Source organism: Lynx canadensis, chromosome X, assembly GCF_007474595.2.
Source record: "Lynx canadensis isolate LIC74 chromosome X, mLynCan4.pri.v2, whole genome shotgun sequence".
Classification (NCBI taxonomy): domain Eukaryota; kingdom Metazoa; phylum Chordata; class Mammalia; order Carnivora; family Felidae; genus Lynx; species Lynx canadensis.
The window spans coordinates 109,616,675-109,634,054 of NC_044321.2; the positions used below are offsets into that span (position 1 = coordinate 109,616,675).

The 17,380-nt window shown below is 44.6% G+C and overlaps 1 protein-coding gene across 9 annotated transcripts in view; it reads right to left on the reverse strand.

Annotated features, from left to right (window-relative positions):
- The window catches only part of MAP7D3 (MAP7 domain containing 3), a 32,574-nt gene extending 22,811 nt beyond the window's left edge, over window positions 1-9,763 (reverse strand). For 4 of the 9 annotated variants that reach the window (XM_030305285.1, XM_030305287.1, XM_030305279.1 and 1 more), the window contains exons 1-4: window positions 9,652-9,753; window positions 3,751-3,846; window positions 3,563-3,646; window positions 2,313-2,476 (exon numbers count right to left, since the gene is read on the reverse strand). In XM_030305285.1, coding sequence (XP_030161145.1) covers window positions 2,313-2,476; window positions 3,563-3,646; window positions 3,751-3,846; window positions 9,652-9,712 — 405 coding nt within the window. In that variant the 5' untranslated portion in view covers window positions 9,713-9,753. Of the gene's footprint in view, window positions 1-2,312; window positions 2,477-3,562; window positions 3,647-3,750; window positions 3,847-9,651 lie in introns of all 9 variants that reach the window. The other 5 variants (XM_030305283.1, XM_030305286.1, XM_030305280.1 and 2 more) reach the window with 3 other exon arrangements.
- Window positions 9,764-17,380: the final 7,617 nt, after the last annotated feature.

Here is a 17,380-nt window from a genome sequence, read left to right on the forward strand (position 1 = left end):
GCTCTTATGACTGAGCCAGCCAGGTGCCCCTTGACCTCAACTTTAATGGAGCTGCTCAGGAGAACAGCTTTTCAAATGTAAACACCACACTGTGACAAAACCACCCCACAGCCATGCATGGTTTTCCTTTCTCAGATAATTTTGTGCTGTAACAAACCATGGACTGTACTCAGGTAAACAAATCAACTGCAGGGCCAGGAGGCTTTGTATTATTCCCTGACAACAACCGTTTCATAGCAACATCATTCTTATAATGCCCCCACCGTTTCTCTGAGGGAAAAGACCAACATACTAGGAAAATGCAGACTCACCCATATCCCCTGAGGAGAAAAGCAATCGCAATTCTTAAAATGAAATGTATCTAGTGGCAATATTTTAAAATGGTATTTTCTAACAGAAAATTGCCTCAAATTACCAGAAACCCAGAAAGTGTAATAAACACTAAAAACCATAATCTGTCTTGTATTATTCAAACATCACTGATTGTTGAGAATTCTATCCCCTGCTTCCAAACGCACCAGCTCTCTGTGCTTTCAGGTTCCAGTTGCATCTGTGGCTCCTACTTAAGCTCCTGTCCTGGCTCCTATGTCTGTCCACACTTACCCCTCCTCAGCACCATGGAGTCTGGGTTTTCTCCCTGCTCTAAGGAATTATTCTCTTTTTCTACCTGCAGGCTGCTCACAGTGCCCAAGGGTTCCTTCTTGCTCTGTTCACGGGAACTGCCTCGCCACCCACCCCCCAACTAGTTTTGTGAGGTTGATTCTCTTTTGTCCCTTTTCTCCTGGTCCTTCCTCCTGCTTCCTCCTGCCACAGCTCTGGCTCCCTCCCCCTCTGCAGTGCCATTATGTTACATTCTCTTTTCTCTGGGATCTCTCTGAGGTTCCTCTTTCTCTAAGATGATCTTTTTTTCTCTAAGTCCCTGGGAGTCTCTCTCCTCCAGGGACCCTCCCCCACTCTGCAGTTTTCTATTCTACCTTCTTTCAGTCTCTTAGCTCAAATCTATCTCTGTCCTTCCTTTTCTTTACCACAGAAGCAAATTAAGGAGCTCTTTCACAGAGGAAGATGGAGAGTGATAGAAATTCTGAAGGAGAATTCATCAAATACTCTGGAATATGGAAAAAAGAGCATAAACAACCACAGAAAACAGTTCAGAGGACAGAGAAGTGGTAGTGAGTGGACCATGGATGGGGAAGAAATGGCACGGGAACAGTCCCAGAATAAGGAAGGTCCACAGATGGGGCAGGGGCTGAGGCATGTGAGAGCAACCTTGTGCTTCACAAGGAGGGAAAGTGAGCACCACAGAGAAGAAGCCTCATGGGGACAAATGGAACCAAAAAGAAAGGACAGAGAAAGAAAACTTTAAATTAGGGCAACAGAAGAAAAGAGGGGGAGATAAAAACACACATATTGAGAGAATAGGCAGAAAGCCCAAAGACAGGGAGAGAAAAAGAGAGAAAAGCTAAGACAAAGAAAGAGGAAAGAAAAGTGAGGCACCTCAGGCAGAAAAAGGTCAGATGGAGAACCAGAAGACAGACTAAGATTTAGGGACACTTGAGAATCACTGGAATAAAGAAAAAGAGAGAATGCCAGCAAGAAAAAGAATGGTTTCCCAGAGAACATGCCAGATTCACAAGAAGTCAAGGATCCTCAGAGTAAAGCAGTGGAGTGACCCTCCAGGAGAAAAATCTGATGTCAGAGAGAATCAGGCAGAACAAGACAGGTAGCCAGATGCCCAAGTACGGACAATAAAAGACAAATTGACTGAAGTGGGACAGAAGGGGAAATAGAGGGCATTACTAAGGCAATGACTCATACCCACAGGGTGCCAGACACCAAGAGTCCAGAAAGGTAAAGAGAGCAGCAGGACTACAGAATGGCAGGGGAAAGAGCGGACTGCGGGGGACGCGTGATGAGGGCGGGGGGGGCACACAGGAGAAAAGACAGGGGAGGCCAGATGGGAAGTGTGCTCCCCTCTGACTGGCCTGCACTCAAGCAGTCAGAGGAGCCACCATGAGAAGTACGATGGGGAGCCTATCAGGGCAAATTCCAGAGTCTCGGTGAAGGAAGGGTCAGTCAGGGAGAGTGGAAGGGCTCTCTTCCCGGGCCTGCAAGGCTCCTCTTTTACATCAGCTAGTGGTTCTAAACTCAGGGGTCTGACACGACAGGGACAAGAGGCTCTACCACTGAAGGGAACTGGAGATGGTTCCTTTGGCAGGGGAGGGGGCAGTAAAGGTAGAAGGGCTAAGAAAAAAGTGGTCCGGTGCTGGGCAACACAGTGTGACATCTGATTAACAGGCTACAAAAATACATACCCTTTCCTCCTGTAATTTTTGTTTCCTTTTTTCTTCTGCGGATATTCTCCGCTGTTCATCCTTTTCTTTCTGTTCTTTCAGCTTTCGTTGTTTTTCTTCCATCAGTTTTTCATACTGGATCCTGGACTTCCTTTCTTTTTCAAGCAGTTGTGTTTCTTTGTTGGCTGAAATATTCCAAATACATTTTCAAGGTGTAAGAGCCAAGCAAATATTTAACTTTTCCACATTATACGCAAGAAAGAAAAAGGTAATATATCTCCTTCTCTTAAAAATAACATAACCTATGCTAATAACAAAAGATTATGTGAGTGTAAGAGAATGGCTACTAAAGTATTTGCCCTGGGTGTTCATTGAACTCCAGAGAACTGAGATGGCTTAGATGACCACTCATATCCTGTCCAAACTAAGATTCCAAATTAAAAACAAATATTTTCTTTCATGTGGTATTTCTGCTGCTTTGAGCCAAGGTTAAGCCCCACCAGATTAACCTGCTATATACATTAAAATAAGAAATAAAAAGAAAACATATAGGCAGAACGTTTTCGTTCATTCTCTTAGGAACTGCTTTCAAAGGCCTCATCTATGCAGACCACACTCAGCATGCCAGTTGTACAATCACGGATTTAGTCATGTACCACATTATGAACAGCATGATGTTTTCCTACTTCAAATTTCCCATCACTAAAGCCTGGAGAGCATCTATGCAGTTCTAAAATATTCTTCTGAAGAGCTACAGGAAGAAACCGCTCCTCGTTAAAACAAAGACAAATGATATCCATTTGAATGAAGCTGAGCACAAGTTTTGTCAGGGGATTTCAAAGATCAGAGAAAAATGCAGTTGAAAAAGCAGTCCCTTAAATTGTAGAAGGATATTCTTTTAGATTCTAATTTACACTTAAGAAGTGTATGTTAGGATTATTAGCAATTTCATTTTCCTTTTTAGGGTCATTTTTATTGAAATCCCATTCCTCTGGTTTCTACAAATGTTGAAATTTTCATATTTTAGTTTTCAGAAAATTGGACGTAACAGAATTTACTACTTCAAAAATTAAACAATTTAATCAAATATTTTTCTTGGGCCTTCTTTATCTTACTTAGTATAATCATTGAATCCAATATAATACATCCTAGGAAAAATGTAATCTATGATATAAACAGATCAGGAAAAGTAAGCAAAACCACTCTGGAAATACATAACCTTACAAGAAAATTCACTCATTCTGATTATTTTTTAAAAATCTAAAATATACCATCTTGTTGTCTTTTCTTTTCTTCTCGGCGCTCCTTGGCCAATCTCTGCCTTGTGTCACTTTTAAGGACAGATCCATCTATGACTAAAAACAAAAAAAGAGAGAAAAAAGTAAGACATTAAATAGGATATCAAATTTTAATGACATGACACTTTGACATCTATCACAAAGCATTCTAGAAATTATACCTGGCTTGAATGATGATTTTATATTTGAGGATTGAGATGCAGCGCTAAAACCACCCTGATTCCGTCTTTCTTCGGCCATGGCGTGAGCAGCCGCAACTAGAACACAGGAACATAAAGGGAAGGGATTAGATAGTAAGAATACGGTTAATACAGGGGGAGGCAAACAAAGCACAGGCCGTCGTCTTTGATGATAAAGGATAGCATCTCATCTATAAGGCAAAATCATGATAGATTAATCCAGGTCAACAATACAGACATACTGAGTACCTATGACGTTCAACAACAGTTTAAGAATTAAAGCTGTTTTGGGGCGCCTGGGTGGCGCAGTCGGTTAAGCGTCCGACTTCAGCCAGGTCACGATCTCGCGGTCCGTGAGTTCGAGCCCCGCGTCGGGCTCTGGGCTGATGGCTCGGAGTCTGGAGCCTGTTTCCGATTCTGTGTCTCCCTCTCTCTCTGCCCCTCCCCCGTTCATGCTCTGTCTCTCTCTGTCCCAAAAATAAATAAACGTTGAAAAAAAAAAATTAAAAAAAAAAAAAGAATTAAAGCTGTTTACTGTGGATGTGCTGGCATACCAGTAGACATAAGGAGAGAGCTGTGAGTGGGAGTGGCAGCACAAGCTTGTGGATGAGTAGGAACTAATGATTAATAGCTTTCAAAAATGCATCAGGCAAGACATTACAGCAAGTACTAGAAAAAGTGAGCTGGCAAGGAATTGGAAAAACTGTTTTGCCATAAATTGGGAATTTAGAAAAGAGTTGGCATTTATGGATCTGAATTTACAAGCAGAAGTGTCAACAGTGAGATCCTCAAAGATTGGGCCAATATTAAAGAAGTAAATTTATAAATTACCTACATGTGGGCTTTTCTACTGTGGCTGAACACTAGGGTTACCTAAGTTGCTTTAAAAATACATTAGCAATGGGGGCGCCTGGGTGGCTGAGTCAGTTAAGTGTTCGACTTCAGCTCAGGTCATGATCTCAGGGTTCGTGGGTTCGAGCCCTGTGTCAGGCTCTGTGCTGATAGTGCAGAGCCTGGAGCCTGCTTCAGATTCCGTGTCTCCCTTTCTTTCTTCCCCTCCCCCGCTAACGTGCGCTCTGTCTCTCTTGCCCTCAAAAAGTAAATAAACATTAAAAAAATTTGTTTAAATACATTAAGCAATGTATTAGCAATGACTGCTTCTCCCCACCCCCAGTCTCTGGGGTGGGGGCCCAGGTATTATCAGTTGCTAAAAGGTCTATTCTAATGCACAGTGAAGGTGGAGAAGCACTGGAGGAATTTCCATGGAGATACTATTATTCTAGGTAGAAAAGTGTCAGGCAAAGATAAATTTACACATGCCTTGTAAAACAGGCCCAAAAGTAGTAAATAACTTCAATAAAGGTGAAATACAAGGTTAGGGGAGCACAATTTGAGGAGAGTAAGAAAAACTAAAATTCTAGGATGATACACCAATTACTATAGAGGATACCCCGAACCCTTTAATTCCACGTATGGCCATATCTAAAATGCTCCACAATGCTGGACATCTTCAGGAAGGATCTGGAGATTAACACTGAAAACTCTCTTCTACCCTTGTAAAAGCCTAGGAAATATGTCCCTGCGGCGATACTGCATACAATTGTTTTCTACATGTCAGGAAAAAATAGAACAGTGGAAGATGGACAGTTAAAATAATTAAAGGAATAGAGTGGCTGTCATTGCCCTCATAGAAAGAAGGGACTCTGAGATGTTCCTTGCCACTGAGGAAAGATATCCAGGAATGATTTTACAGAGTAACCTTGAAAGTGATGTCACAATTGCTGTCATAGTGCTATTTCAAAAGGGAAAAAGGATTTTTTTTTTTTTTTACCCCAGAGACCTAACAGCTCAGATAATCCATGATTTAGGTAAATTTGAAGATTAGATTCTTCTCAGCTTCCTTCCTAGTTCAACAACTAGCAATTTTATGTACCAGAAGTTATCCTCTGAATTTAAGTAGTACAGTGCATTAAGAAAAATTCTTAAATATAGTCTATAAATTAATTAAACCCTCCTATACACTCCCTCCTATTTGTAACATGTCTATGTGAGCAGAGAAAAAACAACGGTTGTTTCTGCACATTCAGCTTTCCTGCTTAGAAATAACAAAGAAAGTCCATATTTTGGCACAATTTAGCTGACCATAAGGGCAATTTCTCTCAAAATATACAATTTTACCAGACATAAAGATCTCATTAAACAGTAGTCACTTCAGAATTAGCTGTGGTGGGAATAATGAACTAAACCATAAAGGTCAATGTGGAAATAATATCGTCTGATTTTTAGAACTTTATATCCAAATTCTTACCAGCAAGAAATACATTTACCAAAAGGACAGGTTCTAGAAACCACTTAAAATGTTCAGGCAATGGGACAAAGGCTTTAGTCTGAGCTTAACAGAGTATTTTACTAAACTCCGTTGAATGAGGAAATTCACTTACCATTCATTTTAAGGTTACAGCAAGGTGCAGTTTAAGTCCTGTACTAATTCTGAATCCCAAATTAAAGTTAAAAGTTACCTTTTGCCTGGAGATTAAGAAAATGTGTAGAGTTTATTAAAACTGAAATATGAACCTTAATCTATATTTATGGTACTTAACTAAAAATTGCTATAATAATGTATATTACCTCACCATTTACTTAACGGTGTGTCTCTGTCTCTCTCTCTGCCTCCCCCTGCTCATGCTCTGTCTCTGTCTCTCAAAAAAATGAATGCTAAAAAACTTTTAAGAAAAAAAAAAAAGAAAATACAGCAATGGTGGGGCACTTGGGTGGCTCAGTTGATTAAGCATCTGACTCTTGGTTTAGGCCTAGGTCATGATCTCACGGTTCATGAGTTCGAGCCCCCCATCAGAGCCTGCTTGGGACTGTCTCTCTATCCCTCTCTCTCTGCCCCTTCCCCAGTCGCTCTCTCTCTAAAAATAAATAAACTTAAAAACTAAAAAAGAAAATAAGCAATGGAAATATTTTAAAATAAAGCACTTAACTATTTTTGTAAAAGAAAGCACTATTATGCTTTGCTAAGAAAGGCCTGAATTTAGAAAAAACTTGTGAAAGACATTAGAAGAAAACCATTCTTGGGACGCCCGGGTGGCTCAGTCGGTTAAGCATCCCACTTGGGCTCAGCTCACAATCTCAGGATTGGTGAGTTTTGAGTCCCACCTCAGGGCTCTCTGGCTGTCAGCTTGGTGCCTGCTTTGGATCCTCTCTCTCGCTCTCTCTTTACCTGTCCCTCAAAAACAAACATTTTTTTATAAATTGGGGGGGCAGGGGGGGTTAGAAAACCATTCTCCTCCTATAAGGGAAAACTTACAAACTCAATCATCCTGGATATCAAGCCCAGTAAAAGCCTCACAATGCAATGAACCAAAAATAGCCACTACTAAGGATATCAAAGTTAAAGAATGCTTTAGATTTAATAGATTTTTTAAAGTTGTCATTGAAATTTTGAAGCCTCTTTTGGATATAAAGCGTTTTAGCTCATTACCAACTTCAATATAGTGGAAAGTTCCAGCTTCTCTTTGCCTGCCCCCCAAACACACACACAGGATCTGTGTCACTAAGGCAAACTAAATGCAAGAAAGGAAGAATACTTTTCTGTGACAACTAGTTCAAGAATGGTAATAATCTTCCAAATGCTTAATCCCATGAGATGCCAATGATAAAATACTCATCCCAATACTTATTCGGCAATTCTAAGTTGTCTGCCACAGTTGCTGCTCTTGATATCACTCTCAGAATTCAACATAAAATCTGTAGCTCCTCCCCACCATGATCCTTCTTCCCCCAAATCCTTTCTTCTGTACTCATTAGAAATATTAGATCACATACACTACTATTTTTATTAGGTAGCAAAGGGGTAGATTGTAAAAAATGATTGAAAGGTTTTTTTAATAAAAAAGGCTTTGAGTGTGGCAGAGAACCACCATACTGTGAAACTAATTGTTACAGATTAACAGATTTAGTGTTACTCACTGTTATTTGGAAAAGAGAATAAAACAAAGTAATTGCCACCAAGTCCTATCATGGGCTCCTGCTGGATGTAGTGCACTAGGGGGTCTATTGGAAAAGAGAATAAAACAAAGTAATTGCCACCAAGTCCTATCATGGGCTCCTGCTGGATGTAGTGCACTAGGGGGTCTAGCACTAGACAGTTCCAGCAGCTCAATCAATACCTGACCACTCCCACAGCTGCTGGCCCTGTGCTGGACCCACTACTACCCTGCACCTGAAGAAGTTATTTGTTTAGTACAATGTTTTAACTTTGGGAGCCAGGTTCCCAGCAGGAAATGAAATTGGCCAGATTAACAGATTTAGTGCTATTCAGTGTTGTTTGGGTAACAGAATAAAAAGTAACTGTCACAGTAGCATTTCATTTCACAAAGTAGCAAAACATTTCAAAGACTCCTTGTCCCTTTCAGGGCAAATCTAGTTAAGCTGGTACCCTGTGAAACTCTAACATGTAACATGTGATATTTTCAATTCCTCATACGAAATGGGCAGCAAGGTCAACTGCGGTTCTGGGTTAAGTCCTTTTTGCATGGCTTAGTTTTTGGTTTGAAATATACTGTGAATTCAAGCAACTGTCTCATTCAAAAATTTAAAATACTTCACAACATTCAATATCCTTTCCAAAAATGCTTTTTTTGGGGGGGGCGGGGGGAGCGGTTTATCCAGAATGCTGGTTAATCTGAATCACTGCAATAAACCAATGGCAGAGAGCCTTAGGTGTCAACAAGCAATGAAACAATCCGAACTTACTGCAAACTCTCTAGGTGAAGCAGAATAAGCTAGAGACAGAAGGGGTTGACTTCCCAAGGAAAGGGTACTTGCTACTGATGCATTAGGGAGTTGATTCAAAGTATTCCGAAGGAAGGTAATTTAATTTTTCAAATGCAAATGAAAATATCCCTAAGGATTTCAATAAAATCAATTAAGATGGTTTTATTCAAGCTCATATAACAGGAAGCTGGCCTGAGAACAGCAAGCAACCTCCCACAAGCAAGAAATACCATTTCGCTCAGCTAGCGGAAGCAGCCTCCTGGGCTAAGCAACGCGCTGCCAAATTTTAGAAAATTAGCGATTTTAGGCGCGGGGGGCGGGGGGACATTTTGGCGACGGGACCGATTTAGGAGAAAGCGCTCTGAAGTGCTGATTTTCCCTTCGCTGCAGCCTAGGGTCGGGCAAGATGTCCCACGGAAGGTGACATCTTGGCGAAGTCATGTGCTACAGCAAGCAAATCAGGAGCAGAGAGGCAAGTTTCTTCCCAACTTTCAAAGCAGCAGCCCCCCAAGGCTCCGTCCCCACCGGACCCTGACAGGGAGGGAGCGGGACATTAAGCACCTCTGGAGAAGCGAGGACTGCGACCGTGGGAGGCGATCGGAGCGCGAGCGCCGCGGCCAGAGGGAAAACTCCCGGCTCAGGGCTGCCCCGGCGCGCGGGGTCCCGGCCGGCGCTCGCACATCCCGGGCCGCGGCGCGTCCGTCGTCCCCCAACGGCAGGCGGAGCCCGGGACCGCCCGCGGGGTCCGGGGTCCCAGCGCGCCTCCCCCCATCCCCCGCCGCCCGCGCCCGTTAGTTCCCTCGCGCCCCGCCCGCGGGGCTCGACCGTTAGCCGCGGCAGTTGGGCCGCTGGCCACGGGACTTCGGCCGTCAGCGGTGCCGGCCGGCCGTCTCCTCACCCCGCCCCCGTCCCCCAACGGTTCCGCGTCCCGTCCTAGGGAACTCCCGGGCGGGTGAGGGGAGGGGGAGGACCGGACGGCGCGAGGCCACCTCAGAGAAAAGTTTTTGGCGACCGGCGCGCCACTCCAATGGTCCTTGGGGCCGCGAGCAGCCCGCCTCCCGCACGGGCCCGGACTCCCCCCGGAGCCGCCAGGCCGCTCACCCATCCGTTCGCGCAGTCCCCTGAGGGATGTGCCGCCACCGGTGCCGGCACGCTCCGCCATCTTCCGAGCCTCTGAGGTGGGAACCGCTGGCGGCGCTGGGGGCCCAGTGCGCAGTCTCCGACGCCGCCGTCTCGCCTGCCTTGGCCGCGACGCCAGGGGGCGTGGTGAGGCGGGGCGGGGCCAGAAGAGCCGCCGCGCCCACCTCGGATCCGCAAACTCTGCCGCGCCGCTCCCCACGCACCACGTCGTGGTCGCGACCTGTGGAGCCGCGACCTACTTGTCTAAAGAAACCCTCTCCTCTGTTGCGTGGGCCAGCCAATCATTGGCCGGGTGGGCCATCCAACATTCGTTTTTTACTTTCATCCAGTCTACCTAGCAACGCAGTAACATTCCTTCATTCATTCGTTCCTTTAGGGAGCATTATACTGAGTGCCTCATTGGTGCGCTTGCATCCGGAGTTTGCTAATCTTTGAAACACTACAGAAAGAAAGGCCCAAGTGGAGGAAAGAGGCCCAGAGACAGGCTGGGAGAGAGGTTCCTGTTAGGTCTCGAAGTTGCATGAATTGTCTTTAGGGTGTTTGTGGGTCTTTACAGTGAAGGAGAGGACTTAACTGACATTAATCTCTCTAGGTTTTGGAGGCGGCCCTTCAAGATCGCCTCCTGAAGCCAAGACTACACTGGATGTTAACTAACTTGAGAATAAATTAAAAAAAGAAAAAAAGAAAAAATGATTGCGGAATGTTTTTCCCATTCACAAAGAAAAAACTTAATTCACCTCGTACACCATTGAGGGGCAGGCATCACTTCCTGCGTGATTGCCTGTACGAGGTCAAGTCACCCCTGTGATTAGTGTGGTGTCGCATATGGTTGTAGGGAAGGGGTTTGTGATGCGGCCACAGGTAGGGGTCAGGAGATCACTTGTGAGATGTGCACTTTGATGAGCCCACTGTATCTCAAAATTACATGGGAGCTATAAAATGGAAGAAGCTAATAACAGCAAATATTTATTGACTCTTACTATGTACCACGCACTGTTCTAACTGCATTACATATATTAATTCATTTAATCCCCCTACTACCCGATAAAGTAGGTACCATTATCATTCCCATCTCATAGATAAGAAAAGGAAAGCAGAGAGAAATTCAATTATTCACAGTCACAGTTACTAACAGAACTGGAATTTGAACCCAAAATGTCTGACCAGTCTCCATGTGCTTAGTCTTCAGCGATACTGTTTCATGAGAGTGGAGATTTATAGATATACATATAATTCATAAATTAGCATCAAGAATGCATAAAGATCTAAAAATATATAAGAAAAAGACAACCTCCACAAAGTGAGCAAAAGGCATAAGCAGGTCTTTCACAGGAGAAAAATCACAAGGGATCAATAAACATAAGATGCTCAAACTCTAGCAGTCAGGAGAATACAAACAAAAACTGCAAGATATCACGTTACACACAAATTCAGCTTTGAGGACTTTACCTAGAACTTCACAGACAATCTAGAAAAATGCAATACCACCTTTGTAGTTTCTTGCAAAAATGTTCAAAATGTTGAACCCATTATTAGATATTGAAACCCATCTAACCATCAGGAAACATTCAGATAAATCCAGACTGTGGATATATTCTACGAAACAACGGGCTGGATGCTTCAAAATGTTAATAATGTCAGGAAAGATTAAAGACAAACATCAGGGAAGTGTTCCAGATCAGAGGAGACTACAGAGAGCAAATGTGAAACACAATGTGAAACAAGGTCCTTGATTAGAAACAAGATTTAAAAAAATAACTTTAAAGAGCATTCATTACTGGGCAACTGGATACATTTGAATATGAACGTGTATTGGATAATATTGTATCAAGGTCAGGTTTCATGGGCGTGAGAACGATATTGTGGTCACGTAGGAAAATGTCCTTTTTCAGAAAAAATAAATGCTGCAGAATTTAGGGAAAAATCATTATAATGTCTGAAACTTCCTGTCAAGCAGTTCAGAGGAAAAAAAAAAAACAGCAAACATCACAAAATGTTAAAAATTGGTGACTCTAGATGGGCCTATAGATGTTTGTTTTATTGTTCTTTCAATTCTTCTGCGGGTGTGAAACTTTTCAAAATACAAAAACGGGAGAATTTTTAAAATCTAGAATGTGTGTCTTCAGCTGTCTTGTAAACACCACCACTTTGAATAAAAACAAAATTTGATTTGAAATCACATACTGGGGAAGAACCCTCCCTAATCTTTCGAGCATTGTAGAGCCTTTAAAGGCCTTAATCCCGCCCAGGTGTGGAGGGTGGGGGGAGGAGCTTTACCAAAAATCAAACGCAGGCAGGGTTTGCTGGGAGCTGGGTGAGTAATTAAAGTGTGTTCCAAGAGCTCAGAGGGATGAGAGTCAGATGCCTAACTGACTGAGCCATCCAGGCGTGCCTGGAAATCTGGATTTTAATGTAAAATCTCTTAGATGACGGCATTCAAAGTTTTGAAAAACATGGTGCAGGGCAAATAAAATGATCTGCTACCTCATCAGTGTTCAGTTTTCTCAACTGTCTTATTTTTTATGTTTGAATAAAAATCCAAACAAGGCGGGGGGGGGGCACCTGGGTGGCTCAGTCGGGTAAGCATCTGACGTTGGCTCAGGTCACGCTCTCATGGTTTGTGAGGTTCGTGAGTTTGAGCCCCACGTGGGGCTCTGCACTCTCAGCACGGAGCTTGCTTCGGATCCTCTGTCTCCCTCTCTCTCTCTGCCCCTCCCTCACTCGTGATGAGCTCTCTCTCTCTCTCAAAAATCAACATTTAAAAAAAGTCCAAACAAGGTTCACACACGGCATGGCTATACCTTTTAAGTCTCTTTTAATCTATAGATAACCCTTCTTTCTCAGGACTCTCTTTGATAGACCACCGTGAAGTTTAGCATGCATTCATTAATTCCAAAGGCGGAGTCACTCAAACTTCTTGGCCACCCACTCTGAGCCTGGCAGATTGGGGAGAAAGAGGCAGGGAAGGAGCCCTGCCCTCCAATGATTCTATGCTGATTATGAGACGTCAGGCCCTCCCCCCCCCCACCTTGGAGGTTTCCTTGCAGCTAGAGCAGCTCCCTGAGAAGCCCCCACGAAACTGTATATCTCTCCGAAAAATACTGGAAGTAAAGACTGCCAGCTTGGGTAGAATGAGTCTATTCCTCTGGAGCCAACCCAGACTCATCTGGGAAAGAACCCAGGCAGCTCCTCTCCTCCTGTGTTTGGAAAGCATACGTTCCCCAGTGAGCAAAAAAGAACTGGAATCCTGCTCACTTTTTTTCCCACTTGGCTATATTTTTCCCTTAGACCTGACACCAGCAGGAAGAACGTTCAGAAACCACAGCCACAATAGGTCTCGGATTTGTCACCTTTTTTTTTTTTTTTCTATTAAGCGGTAAATTTTTTTAAAACTGAGTTCACATGTCATATAAACACTCGGTGGACTCACCACGGTCTAACACATTGGCATCAAAACTGCCACGACCACGGCACTGTACTGTGACTTTGAAGCTTCACAGCCCTGGGCTGGTTCTTCCTGTCCATCCCGGAACTACCTGTCAGATTCAGCCAATGGTGCACACGGTGGAGGCAGGGATCTGGTTTTGAGTTCCTTCGCCTCTCATTTCTGACTCTTCCCTCCCATCTGCTGCAGCCCGGCTGTGATGCAGGGGGAAGAGTGAGGTTTCATTCTGGACTCATGTCTTGCCAAATCTACTCACATTTTCCTTTCTTTCCCCAAATCTGCACTTTTCTTCCCTCCTACGTTACAGGCTTACCTCAGGCTCTGGTAATTTCTCAAAGCTTTGCCAGCTCTGGAATTCCTACCCCAGCAGTCGCCAGCCCCCCCCCCCATGCTAAAACCCTTCACACCCACCCCCCACCCCTTCCCCACCTCGTCTTTGCTTGGAGAACCAGGGTGGCCTTGTTCTCTGTGCCCTCTCTTTTTAGGGACTCCCTGGCTTTCTGGGGTGGTCTGGGGGCTGATCGTGTTGGCCTGAGCTCACCACAGTGGGGACAGTGAGCTTTTGAGGAAAGGAAGAAAAGACCACCACCACTGGTTTCGGGGGTGGGGGGGGATATTTCCCTCCAAACTGGAAATTCGGACAAACCTCAGAGGGGAAGGGTGTGGTGGCCGCAGTGGCCATCTGCTGGGAGTAGTAGGTACATCTTGGATACTTAGGGCAGATAGTAAGAGGTGCTATTTGTCCAGTGCCTACCCAATGGCAGGCGCAGTGCAAGAGGCTTTGCATGGATTATTTCACAGGAGCCTCACCACAATTTTATGAGGTAGCTTCTATTCTTATCCTCATTTTACAGATGAGGCAACGGGCACGGGGAGGTTGCCTAACCTGTCCATGGTTAGCACAGCTGGGAAGTGGCAGGGCCTGGACTCAAGCCCACGTATGTGTGTCTAATAATCCTTCCACCGTGTCTCCCAGTTTACCAGGTGGCGATCTCCAGTCCACTCTTAACTCCTAACCCGTGGCTTCCGTTTTTTTCATTGATCCAGTCCCCACACTCAGGCTACTGAGCCTTCTCAAGCTGCACTTTCTATAATGGTAAAGTCTTCCTACAACTATATCGCCCAACCCCAAGCGTCTGCAGCTGTGTCTTAAGCCTTTAATAGAATGGACTCAAAGTGTTGAATAAGAAACCATTGAAAATGCGTATTTAATATATGACTTGCAGTGGAGATAAGTATGATTCCTCTTAAGCAGCTTTCTTCTAGAAAGGCTGAGCAGAATCAATCAATGCTGAGTACTCAGGACTGAGTTCAACATGCAAATGTCAAGGAAAAAGTGTCACCTCTATTGCAGTTTATCCTGCAAGGCATGTTTGTTGAATGAATGAGAGAGAGTACTACCAGCCTCTGCAGTACCGAAGGAGGAAGAAATGAAAATATTTTGGGTGGCCACTGGGGGGTTGAAAAGGTCTAGACTGAAAATTATTGTTAAAGGGCAAGAAAATGTCCTCATTTTTTCCCTCTTGACTTTAAATAAAGTAGAGCAAACATGGGCCGGGCCTTCTCATTCGAAATACAGGTGTGTAATATAAAGGAAGCTTCAGAGGATACCAAAAGCATAAAATATCAAGAAGTGCCCTTTACAGACACTTTGGAATTTCTAATAGAGCTAAAACTTGGTGAAATCCAGATGGGAGAAAATGAGGAGAGAAGAGGAGTCGGGATTGTTTGTTAAAATGCAGATTGCTGGGCCCCATTCCCACAGTTTCTGATTCTGTAAGTGTTATTAGTTGTATAACATATATCTCATATATATGCTTTGATGGTGATAAATACGAAAATTCTTATATAGATCTAGTGTTTAGTACTTCCTGATACTTCACACTTTTTTTGTTACTAAGGGCAGGCAGCTGCTTTACCCTACTAGGGTGGATTGAAAGCCAAGGCATCAAGGTGTCGCCTGGGAGCATCACACACAGAAAAGGGCATCACAGAGGAGGGAGGGCATCACACTCAGGGAGGTGCAGCAGGGGAGCCTGAAAGCATTTTGTACCACAGTTTCCCATGCCAGAGTCTGATACGACACACAACATACTTGGTTTTCCTTCTCTTTCCCTCCACCACACATAGGCACCTACATTTTCAAAGGAGATAGTTGGATGATCTGAGGGGGAAACTTCCAGATCACACACAGGAAGTGCAATGCGAAAGAAACTCCTGTCCTGGAGAGAGGCAGACAGACAGTCGGAGGGGCAGAGACATTTCCCAGGGAGCTGTGGTCAGATTTGGGGTAGATCCTGTCCCTTTCTTTACCTGCTACACTCAGCCTCTAGTTTATCATATGGTAAACTGAGGCCTCTGCAGCAGAAGGAATGGGTTGTTGCTTTGGGGTTGGTCTAGATGTTTGAAGGCTGTGCAGATGGACGACATCTGATCCATATTTATATAGTGCACTTCATGAATCATCAAGTTCTATCTGGTACCACGTACGGTTCTGAAAACTCTTAGGTCTTTAAAACGTTGAGACTTGGGGCGCCTGGCAGGCTCAGTCAGTAGAGGATGTGACTATAGGTCACAGGGTTGTGGGTTCAAGCCCCACGTTGGGTGTGGAAATTACTTAAAAATTTTCAAAATCTACGGGGCGCCTGGGTGGCTCAGTCGGTTAAGCGTCCGACTTCAGCTCAGGTCACGATCTCACGGTCCGTGAGTCCGTGAGTTCGAGCCCCGCGTCGGGCTCTGGGCTGACGGCTCAGAGCCTGGAGCCTGCTTCCGATTCTGTGTCTCCCTCTCTCTCTGCCCCTCCCCCGTTCATGCTGTGTCTCTCTCTGTCTCAAAAATAAATAAACGTTAAAAAAAATTAAAATTTTAAAAATCTAAAGAAAAAAAGAATTTCCTCTTGCAAAACTTAATTGTTTGTCAATGGGCTGATACAGTTGTAGTCGAAAGCCTGCACTATAAACTCCATTGTTCCTTCAGGGCCAACTGGCAGATCTATTTAGAGAATGTGTACTTTCAGGAAAGAAAAAAAGGGCCCCAGAGTACAAGGGGACCTGTGTGTACACTCCCCAGGGCACGTGGGTCTAGAGGAATGCACACTTGGGCAGCCAAGAGCCTCAGCAAGTTTTGCCAATGGGTTCTCATCCCTGTGTGCGGCCAGGGTGAAGGACTCAGCAACACAGAGCAAAACTTCCCACAGTCAGATTGGCCCAATATCCAGCTCCTCCGGGCCCCAGAGGAGTGTTTTCAGATAAGACTCTTGGGGTGGATGGGCGGAGAAGAGAAAAAGCACAGGTTATTCCTGAGACCGGTGGGAAAATAGACGATAGATCTCTGCTCTCGTGAAAGACACATACCCTTGGTTTTGCTTTTCTTCAGATTCTAGATATTACTGAGACAATCACAGAAGGTGAGAGCTAGGAGTGACTGTCAAGGCCACGAACTTTAGTCCCTCATTTTGACTCACATTCCCACAGCTGGAACCCCACCTAATGCGCTTTTCTCTGCACACACGTGAAAGACTGTCCCAATCGTCTTTTGGAAGAAAAAGAAGTGAGCGTTGCTGATGGGGTGCTGGGAACCATTATGTAATCCAGCTGGAATTTGACCCATATCCTCCCAATGAAACGGAAAAGGGAGATGGGAGGGAAATAGATTGCGATACGGCCACATTGGCAAAGGCATGCTTAAAAGATGTTGAACAACCATGATTTTTGCGAGGGGGCCAACGAGTTGGCCCCTCTCTGACTCAATTTTCATTACCTCCTCCGGGAATGCTTTTCTGTGGGCGCAAAACCAGGCAAAGGCCTTGGTTCCTGCGTGCCGCTTTACTCCTCCCCACCACACAGAGGCAGGATTCAAGTTCAGGATAAACTGAGTCCAGAGTTCTGGAGCTTTCCAGAGAGGTTCGAGGAGCCAGAGCAAGTGAGGGCCGCTAAAAACAGTGCGTGGCAGCGTACACCAAGGGAAGAAGAGTAGCAAGATCCCAATTGCTATTTGAATCTGGGGGTGGGCGTGGGAATGGGGGAAGTGACCAAGCAGCAGCGTAACCCGAGAGGCTTCCTGGAAGAAGCAGCTCTTACCACCTGGCTGCATAAACGGTTGCTATTTATCGGATGGTAAATTTTCACGCGTGTTATCCTCAGAACTCCGCACGGTGTTCCGTAGCGGGTTTGTGTTGGTGGTGGTGATATTTATTATTATGCCTGGGGATGATTAATTCAACTGAAACATACCCAGGAGGAACTG